The 10,124-nt window shown below is 46.9% G+C and overlaps 2 protein-coding genes across 2 annotated transcripts; both read left to right on the top strand.

The window, feature by feature from the left end:
• Positions 1–473: 473 nt before the first annotated feature.
• PCYB_062560 (hypothetical protein) lies at positions 474–2,516 on the top strand (the record flags this gene model as incomplete). The annotated part of the gene is made up of 2 exons (XM_004221423.1): positions 474–1,235; positions 1,293–2,516. 2 exons carry the CDS (start codon positions 474–476, stop codon positions 2,514–2,516), a joined length of 1,986 nt encoding a protein of 661 aa, XP_004221471.1.
• A 2,044-nt stretch (positions 2,517–4,560) lies between these two features.
• Positions 4,561–8,833, top strand: PCYB_062570 (OTU-like cysteine protease; the record flags this gene model as incomplete). Its single annotated transcript, XM_004221424.1, has 8 exons — positions 4,561–4,623; positions 4,782–4,829; positions 5,008–5,148; positions 5,345–5,424; positions 5,682–5,745; positions 6,035–6,130; positions 6,267–6,344; positions 6,521–8,833. The coding sequence occupies 8 exons, from the start codon at positions 4,561–4,563 to the stop codon at positions 8,831–8,833; spliced, it is 2,883 nt and encodes a 960-aa protein (XP_004221472.1).
• Between the last annotated feature and the right edge of the window lie 1,291 nt (positions 8,834–10,124).

Below are 10,124 nucleotides of genomic sequence, written 5' to 3' on the forward strand. Positions count from 1 at the left end.
TGTGCAACTTCAACATAGCATTGTAACTCAACTAACGCAGTGTAACTCCAGTAGAGAGTGCCACCCAACGCGTAGCAAAGAAACGCAAAAACAGGCGTATCGCTCGAGCCACGCCCCCCCCGTGTGAACACCCAACAAGTGGAAGAGAATTGTGGAAACGTAGTGAAGCTAGACTTTCACGAGTATGCCGCCCCCTTTTTTTGGTGACCAGAGTAGCCTCTCCGCTTGTGAGGGGTATGCGGTGTATAAAACCATAACAGGGATAATCATGTGACGAGTTTTTTTGTGCGCACACGTCTTCCAACTAGTGCAAGTCGTGTAGCCACGAGCCTGCCTCATATATGTCACATAGCTACGAGTTTGTTCCTTCCCTTGTTCTTCCTTTTTTTTTCCAAATTGGACACACTTTTTTTTTTTTTTGTCCCCCTTTTTAATTGTGCCCCTTGTGTATACTGCACACAATTAGGGGCAACATGGCGACGTTTAAATCCATATGCGAAGACTCACTCAAGGAGAGAAAAGAAAATGTCGGACTTGAGAGAGTTCTGGGGAGAGTATTTGACGAATTGATATCAGAATTTAAGGCCAAGTTTATTAAAAAAATATCCGTCCTTATTCACGAAGTGAAGCATAGTGACTCCGTTTTGGAAGTTGCCAAAGGGGGGGTCCACTATAAACGGGGGAAATATGAAAGCAGGCAGAAGGAGCGGGAGGAAGGAAAAACACGCACTGATGACACATTGGGTGTTTACTTGAGTAGCTTCACAGATTCAAAGAGGAAGAGTTTGTTCGAAAAAATAAAGAAAGAGATTAACGACCAGGGGGTGGACGATGTCACTGAGAGGAGAGTCGCCATGAAAAAATTGATCACAAACGGATTCACCACTTTAGGGGAACGCAAGATATACGACGCGAAGGAAAAAGTGAACCTCGAGGATTATGGGAAGAAAAAAATAGACGAGGTGAGTGTGTTGGATAGAAAGGGTAGCACGGTGGGTAGCGCACGAAATGAGCTCTCCGATATGCAGAGCAAAGCGGGGAGTCGGAAGTCGGGCAGGAGTGCGCGCAGCAGGGATGTAGCTGGGGATGGGGACGCAAAGCGGTTTGAGGAGTTGGGGAAGTTCGACGGGGTGGAGAAGCGGAACATGTCGGAGGCGTCGGAGCAGCTGAGCATGTCGGACATGTCGGAGAGGTCTCACAAGTCAAGGGCGTCACACAAGTCAAGGACGTCACGGGTGTCGCGTGCTTCCCCCGCGTCGTGCACATCTCGCACATCTCGTACATCGCGCAAGACGAACCGCCCCGGGGAAGAAGACCTTTGCATGCCGAACGGAGAGAGCAACAAAAGTGAAAAGAAAGATGCCTACACGAACCTCATCAGTAAGTACACCGTGAAACGATTGTTTTCTAATAGACTGCACACCGACGAGCTGAGTGACACCCATTGTGGCAGTGATGAACGGAGAGCAGAACCACTTCGCAGTGCCCACATTGACAAAGCGAGGAGATACATGCACGTACCAAATGGCACCGCTGCAAGGGGGAAGGAACCGTCAAGCATAAGTAACGAATGGAAGAACGCGGAGGATAAAAATTACAAAATTGTGAAAAGAGATTTTGACGAGCGTTCGAAGAGGAGTACCAAATCGAAGGCGAACTCGAAAGCGAACTCGTTGGGGTCGGAACATGACCCACTTGATTTCCTCATCGAAGCAGAGGCTAACGAAAGGAAGGAGTTGCAGAAAACGAGGGGGAGATCAAATGGCAATTTTAATATGCATGACAAAGTAGAGGTGAAATCGCACAAGGGGGACTCTACAAGTGTGAACAAAAGTGAGCAGTTATTTTTTGAAGTCATTAGAGGGAAAAGACGGAAGCATCTCAAAGGCTTCGAATGCAAAGACTGCAAATCGTTTTATGAGGAACTCTGTTGGGATGGTTCCGATGGGGGGAAAAAGTACAAACGGGGTGCGGAGCACCGACCTTGCAACAGGCACGAAGTCAGCAAACATGCCCAAAACGAACTCTTACTTAAAAAGGAGGAAAGAGGAGAGAAGCCTACAAGAAAAAATTACACAAGTCGAGTTAGCGAATATGTCAATGAAAACTACACGAATGGGAGAGAACCCCATACGGCTAAGTCATTTGGAGAGATGGCGTTGGTAAGCAGCGCAAGATATTTGAAGAGTGCTGAGGAAAGTGTGGACATGAGCTCCGGCAAGTACGCCGAAAGGTGTATTGACAAATTTATGGCAAAATTTGAGGTGAAGGGAGAGAATAAGGACAGCTTGGTTAAGATGGACCAAGTGCAGGAGGAGGAGTTTTACGAAGTGGACGAGGCAGATAAGGCAGAGGAGCAGTTACCAGCGGAGGTGGCGGAGGAGGCGGAGGATGCCGAAGAGAGACGGAAGGAAAATAAGAAAAAAAAACTGATTCAGTCTTTTTCGCGCCACAGGTATCATAGCAAAGTTAATGATTCGCCAAAAAATTTCTGGAGCTTCGATTTTTTTAAATAAAACAAAAGAAAGGGGGGGAGGGAGTTGCTCATTTGTTTGCGCACAGATGGACAGTTTACTTGCACGTCGGGAGCGGACCCGTTGCTATGCCGTTCGTTGGAGCGTAGGTTCCGTTGCCCAACCCGCTGCCCAATTCAGCGCTCCATCCACTGTGTTCATTTGTCCGCCCCTCCCGGGTGCACACACAAGGACGCGCGGCGCGCCTTTGTCATTTTTTCAATTCACGTTAGGCTCACGCCGGAAAACGTCCTGAACTTGTTTCGCCGCGAGTGTGAAGGCATTTCTGTGCGATATTAGTAGACCATTCGTTTTATGTGGCGCGCGTCCGTAACGAATTTTTTGTTGTCCTTTTTACGTCCCCTCGAGAGCGGCATTTTGGGGTACCCCCATTTTGGCGTACGGCCATCGTGACACACAACCTGAATTATTTTTTTGGTGAAGCAGGATGCGCATTTTAGCAATTTCATGCGGGATGCGTTTTTTTTTTTTTTTTTTTTTTGTCATTATCGCGATTGTTGTGTTGATTGTTGTCGCCATTGCTGCGTTGATTGTTGTCGCCATTGCTGCGTTGATTGTTGTCGCCATTGCTGCGTTGATTGTTGTCGCCATTGCTGCGTTGATTGTTGTCGCCATTGCTGCGTTGATTGTTGTCGTTATTGTTGTTATTGCCGTTGTCGCTGCCATTGTCCCGTCGTCATCGCCATCGCCTTCACATCGTTGGCGCTTCAAGTTATGCGAACACGTTGATGGCGCAGTTCGCACCCAGTCGCGGCTGTTCTGTGTCTTACTTTTGATGACCGAATTGGGGGGAGACATGCACGTATGTGTACACGAACGTATATATATGTGTATATATGCGCGTGCGCGCTTCCTGTTATTCGTTCAACGCGTCGGGGGAAACAAAAACAAAACGCAGTTCCAGTCCAACCAATAACTCTCCTGTTGTTTAAGAGGGCAAGTGCAACAGTCACATTGGCAATTGCACATAGTGTTGTGCAGCTGTGGGGGGAGCGCATGCAGCATATTTACTCGCGGACGTGTGCGCAAAAAACATATCAGCATGTAACGTGTATCTGTGGAGATGGACTTCCTCGTATGTTCCCATATGTACACATACCAATGTGTGCAAATTTGAATTTCCTAAGTGTCCGCTTTATAATAGCAGTTCATTCATCGTCCAATCGCTCATTTTTTTTTTTTTTTTTATTTATTTTTCTTTTTGACCAATCTTGGGAGGTGAACAAAAGAGATCGATGTCACGTTTGTGAAGTTAAAAAAATAAAAAAAAATTCGCAATGCCGCTTGTGGCGCGTTTGCAATGACTTAGTAACACTTTTGCGATGATTTCCCTATTCCGTTTGGCTTTAAATAAAAAAGTTGAGTTTTTTTTTTTTTTAATTCCTTCAAAGTAGCGAAACGCGCGTTACTAGCCGTTACGTGAAGCATCCTAGAAGAGTTGCCAGCGCGAGCCTTTTTAACGACAGCCGTTTCATCGCCAACCATTTCAACGCTATCCTTTTCAACGCCATCCTTTTCAACGCCAACCATTTCAACGCACAACTTTGTGCTTTGCGAAGCGGCTGGCGAGGCATGCGCAGCGTTGTTCTGTGGGCCTACCAATGCGAGGGGATTCACGCGTGTAAATATACGTGCAAGTATGCTCGCACACGCGCATTTGCATCACCCCAGTGATAGACACACGAATACGCAGCTCAGTCGGAGACAGGAAGAAGAAAACGTGATAGACCGTGCTGGACGCGCCATTTCAAACAGCACGCTCTACGCGGTAACTAGCTTTTCGGTGCCCCACTAATCTCAATGGGGATTTTCCCACCCGCTAATAATTTGTGATGTCGCGGTGTGTATATGCTACTCCGCTCAGCTTACATGTCCCTATGCACTTCCTTTTTTTTTTTTTTTTTTTGTCCACCTTTTATACTCCACTAAATCGCAATTGGTGACAAGCACATCTTAACTACCTCCGCTTTAACGCATTGGTGAGGGTGTTCCCTCGAATGAGCAGACTTCACCATTTCGGGCAAACATGAATGACCAATACCTGGGCAACTCGCAAAAGAGGAAGAAGGCCAAGGAGAAGAAGAAAAAGGTAAGCACGAAAAAAAAAAAGGGGGATTTACCGGAGAACCACCTGTGCGTCCAAATGGGCGAACTACGTGGAGAATTCTCCACCTCGGCATACAGCTATCCTGATAAGGTGCCACATGGCCACGTCGCTACATGGTTGCCCTGTTTTTTTCTCTCCAGAACGATGAAGAAATCAAAGAGGTCAATTACGGAATTAACTATTCACTGGTCAGCTAGCCAAAAAAGGGAACAACGCAAAGGGTGATTCCCCCCTCCAAAAAAAAAAATTGCCATTTTCTATTTTGTTCTACGTGTTGTAAAATTATGGATAACTCGTGCAGTTGGTTAAGTCTATCCATTTCGTGAATACGATTCACTTTTTTTTTTCTCCCGTCACAAATTGCAGATAAATGACTACCACGATAGTAATTTCAAAAAAAATTTCTACATTAAGAGCATACGGACCGATGGCAACTGCCTGTTTAGGGCTGTGTCAGATCAGCTGTACGACAACGAGGATAATTACAAGGAGATAAGGAAGCTAGTGGTGAGTCTGCGGCTGTTCTACGGTGCAGCGAGTGGTTGGCTAGCTGCCTAACCGATTATCCACTTCGGTCATTCCAATTTGGGGATGGGGCCAGTGCAGCTGAATGATAAGGAGGGGGAAATAATTAGCATGAGGAGAGGTAGCAGATGATATAATTTCTATCCATTTGGATATACTTTTTTTTCTTCCATCCCAGGTGGATCATCTACTAAGGAACGAGGAAAAGTACCAGCACTTCATCGAGTATGATGAAAGTTACAAGTCCTACATACAGAGGTACGTTCCTGGAGGTGGTAGTAATGGAGTCAGCGAGTCGATGCGTTGTGTGTATGGCGTATGCGTGACACGTGTTGGCGCGTATGACGTCTTTGCCATGTCAGGGCAGAATGAGGCCTTTACGCTATCCTTATCGATATCCTTGTCGTTATCCTTATCGCTACCCTTATCGCTATCCTTCCACATACCGCGCAGCACCAGTTCGCTGTTGCACAAACCTCCGTCTACACCCCTGCGACGCTTTACCTTCCTCTCAGAATAAGTTTGGATGGGACGTGGGGCGGCCAGCTAGAGCTTCAAGCAGTGGGCGAGCTGTTCACCGTAAGACCCGAGGGGAACAAAACGCACCAAGAATATGCACATAAAAGTGTGCGTATGTGTAAAGAGGTTTCTTTGTTTGTCTTGACGAGGAGAGCCACGCCCCTTGCAGTGCGAGCTAACCGAGAGGCAAGTGGCGTGCATCTCGTGTGAGGCGGTCGTGTGAGGCGGCCCGTACATTCAACCCTCCTAACAGTATGACGTTATACTCTCTTATTGCCGGGGGCGTATGCAATAAATGCGATGAACTCTTTCCACGTCCTCCGAACTACTTACATGAACTTTTCTGCAGGTGAACATCCTGATCTACCAAGAAAACGGGTGCATCCTGGAGATCAAAAATCACAGCGATGATAAGAAGTGCATCCAGCTGCATTACGCTTCTAGTGTAAGACGAGAGAGGTTCCATGGGGCCATCGCGCCGTTAATATATATATGCGAACCCATTCGTGTGCTTTCCCTGCAGTTATCGCTGCGCAAAGTGTGTTAGCGGCACGCTGATTATTCCACTTACCACCCCGCAGGAGCACTACAACAGCGTCCGGTTTAAAAACAGGGCCCTCGAAAATCAGCTCAAGTCAATCGTGGAGCTCCGCGAAATAGTAACCGGAAAAAAAAAAAAAAAAATTGAATAGGAAGGAGAATAAAAATGACAGTTGGCGATGTCGTGGAGAATGCCCATGGAGGGAAGAGACTTCTCCCCCATTATCAGAGCACATATAAACGCACGATTTGTATCACTTTTTTATTTTCCCCTCCCTCCCACTTCTCTGCGCAGCTAAACAATAAGGACGATAACGAGTCCACCAAGACGTTTTACGAAACGACGGACAACGAGCTGACCGAAGACAACGAAGATGACCTATCTGACAATACCGGAAACGAAAATAATAACGTTGGAGAGTGTATTGACGAGAGGGAGTTCACATTTAACAGCTCAATGGAGGAGGACTATCTACAGTATGACTACCCTCACGAGAAAAATCGAAACAACATTTTTTCCCTTAGTGATGATGAAACGGAGCCTTGCTCATTCGACATCCTGCAGAATATACATAACGGTATTAAAAGGAAGGGCGTGAGGAGTAGAAGCATGCCAACTATTAATGAAAGATTTCTTTATTTCTTCGCCAAAAATCAAGTCAATGAGAGTATGGAGAGTGATAGCACCATAGATGTGCTGAATGAGAAGAAGGGATTTGATATGAGGAAGCCCAAAAAGAACGAAAACAGGAAGTTGAATTTTCTGAAGTATAACTATATTGGTCAGAGGCCCGACGATCTGCTGAGCGAGTATGTGTCCGCCGCAGGGACGACCGGGACTGCTGTTGGGACCTCAGCTGGCAGTGCCGCCGCCCCTATCGGTGGGGAGGAGAACAAAACCATCCGAATTTGCTACAACAAGACGTTTTATAAGTACCTCTGCATGTCCAAAATGGTGGAAGTTGAGGATAAGCAGAGGGAGGAGCAGGTGGGCAAATCGTTCGATCTGCTCAACGGCCACTACGTGTGTGGCAGTGGGGGAGGCAAAGCATACAGAAGAGCGGCACAAGGGAAAGAAGCACAAGGGAAAGAGGCACCATCGAAAGAGGCACCATCGAAAGAGGCACCAGCGGAAGCGGTACCAGGGAAGTCCCATGACAGAAAGGAGGCCAACCGAAGTGGGTCCCCAACCGGACAGCCGCCTACCCCCCTGAAGCACTTGCACAGTGCAGGAAGACAAGGATACATCTCGAATTACGAATTGGAGAACAACTTTAGCAGAACGAAGAAAAAAGAATTTGACGATTTTTTAAATCTTTACAGCGAAAAAATTTCGTACAGCAGGAACTCCTTCTACAAGAGTATGTCCACTAACGACTCCAAGTGGAGTCATGCGGAGGGGACCACAGAGGGAGCTGCAGATGGGGTAGCATATGGGGGTGGAGAGGGGATGGCCCAGATCAGTGAGCAAGCCAATTCTGAGTACTTAAATTATGAATACACGACAAGCTTATCGTTGAACAAGACTTCCAGCAGCAATGAAGAAGTAACGGCTCCTTCGTTTTACTTCGATAAGGATTCTATCAGCTTCGAGTTTCGACCCGATGTGTATAGCAAGGGAGTTGAGAGAAATTATTTGTCAACAGGGGATGATGAAGCCAATAAATGTGCTCTCCATCAGAATGAAAAAGGGAAGAAAATCTTTTGCAATTTGACGAGGAAGTCGCAGGATATCTTTGACATAATAATCGATGAGGAGTATGTCCTAAGTATGGACAGTAATTTGTTGTGTTCCTACATTGGCAATAAGCACGTGGGTCGAGGGAGTTGGCATAAGAAGAAGGGAGGGGTCCCTCAACAGGAGGAAGTACTATCGCAGGTGAGCGAACGGGGAGGAGGAAAAATATCATACCCTGCTGCCAGCCCTTGTGTGTTGAATTCGCGAGCGTCTTTTTCCGGTTCGAAGGCCCCAGGAGGGGGGACAACTAGCCAAATTGCCACCAAAGTTGGGGGCGACCATGATAGGGTAGGACGCGGACCCAACTGCAGGATTAGGAGGAGGAACCACGAAGGGAGTTGTTCTAGTGGGGAGGGCAGTGGAGACACGTCCGGGCAGTCGCATACAGAAGTATTAGCACACTCGCGTACAGAAGTATTAGCACACTCGCGTATGGGGCCTGCCCCCCGAGGAGGCCTGAACTCGAGGGAACTTTTCCTAAAGAAGAAATATTTGAACAAAAAATTTATCAATATGTTTTCGAAGGATATCCATTCGAAGGGCCTCTTCCACTTTTTAAACGCAGACTTTCTACTAAGTGGAGACAAAATAAAATATATAATACCCTTCCTCTTTAATAGCAAACAGATGAATATATTTAAGGACAACCTCAACAGGAAGGACTTTCACTTTTACGAGTACGTGACCTTTTCGTTTAATTTGGATAAACAAAAGTTGAGGAAGAAAATTGAATGCTCCAAAATTTTGAATGAGGAGTTTCTCATTAAGGAGAAGCACAAATATAGTAAGTTCACCCGGGGGGGGAATGGCAAGTCTTCCTGCTCTGTGGGCAGGGGTCGGGAGAACCGGGTGAAGATCATCTCGATTTAGCGCGTTGTGCGTTGCGCGTCCAGCGTTCTGCGCCCAGCGCCCTGCGTCCTGTGCACCCTGTGTGCCCTGCGTTTGTATTTGCACGATTAGGGTTACATAGTCCACGTTTAACCGTGTTACAACTGCGTGATGACATATGCCTCCATTTTTTTATACATTGCATGGGAGGCCTTTTTTTTTTTTTCTGTACACAATTTGTGATATATGTGATAACTCCTTTGGAGTGCTCTCGTTGAGCGACTTTTGGATATTTTTTTTTCCTGGGATTACCTCGGGGCCCGCCCACCTTGTCTGCTTAAAATGGTGGTAATTTTGTGAGGCCCTGCGCGACGCGTTCGCTCGGCATTTTGGTGCAGCTGTGTCGTGCAGCTCTTTGGCATAACTCGTTCGTATCTCCCTTTTTTGTGTAACTAGTTTTTGCCACCCATTTGGAGACCCATTTGGAGACCCATTTGGAGACCCATTTGGAGACCCATTTGGAGACCCATTTGGAGACCCATTTGGAGACCCATTTGGAGACCCATTTGGAGACCCATTTGGAGACCCATTAAGCGACTTCATTTTTGGACCCCCGGCGAACAGCGGTCCTGATAGGTCCTCCAAAGGATAAACCAACGCGGCGAGCAGTTGGACATTTTTTCCCTACGTCCATATTATGGCCTGACCACTTTGTGTGCTTGCATCGGGTTGTTCGTTTCACCCTCTCACAAATGAGCAAAATGAAAAGTAAGACACTCGGTGATGTTAACGCTATATGCGTGATGAACGCGTTAAAAGATATGCGAGGGGGCTTTACTGTGCACTCAACTCACTTCCCTCCACAGGAGGACGAACTGCATGAGTGGCTGTTTCACGTCCAACGGGTCAAGTTTCTCCCCGAGGAGATGCACACAGGGAGGGGTAGTAGCTAATCTGTCATGGTGCAGCCTTCAATTTGGTTACTTCTCCCCCATTGGGGGTCTCTCGTCTGAGGGCGGCGGAGCAATTGCTGAGGGGTACGCCCAGGGGAGGGGAGGTGCCAAACTGGAAAACTGCCAAATGGCGAAGGTCATAATGGTGAGTACATGCGCAGGTGGGGGAACAAACACGGTGGTTCGATTTGCTATTCATTTTTTGCTTCTTCCTTTTTAGCAGATACGTTTTCCACAAAAATCTACCTTCGCGAAAATATGCACGTCATGATATGATCGCTGGAGGGGGGAGTATGCGGACGTGTACATGCATACGTTACATACAGATAGCCATTTTTGTACGCGGCGTGGAGAAAAAAAAAAAAATATAAAAAAAAAAA

Source organism: Plasmodium cynomolgi, chromosome 6 (genome assembly GCF_000321355.1).
Source record: "Plasmodium cynomolgi strain B DNA, chromosome 6, whole genome shotgun sequence".
Taxonomy (NCBI): Eukaryota; Apicomplexa; class Aconoidasida; order Haemosporida; family Plasmodiidae; genus Plasmodium; species Plasmodium cynomolgi.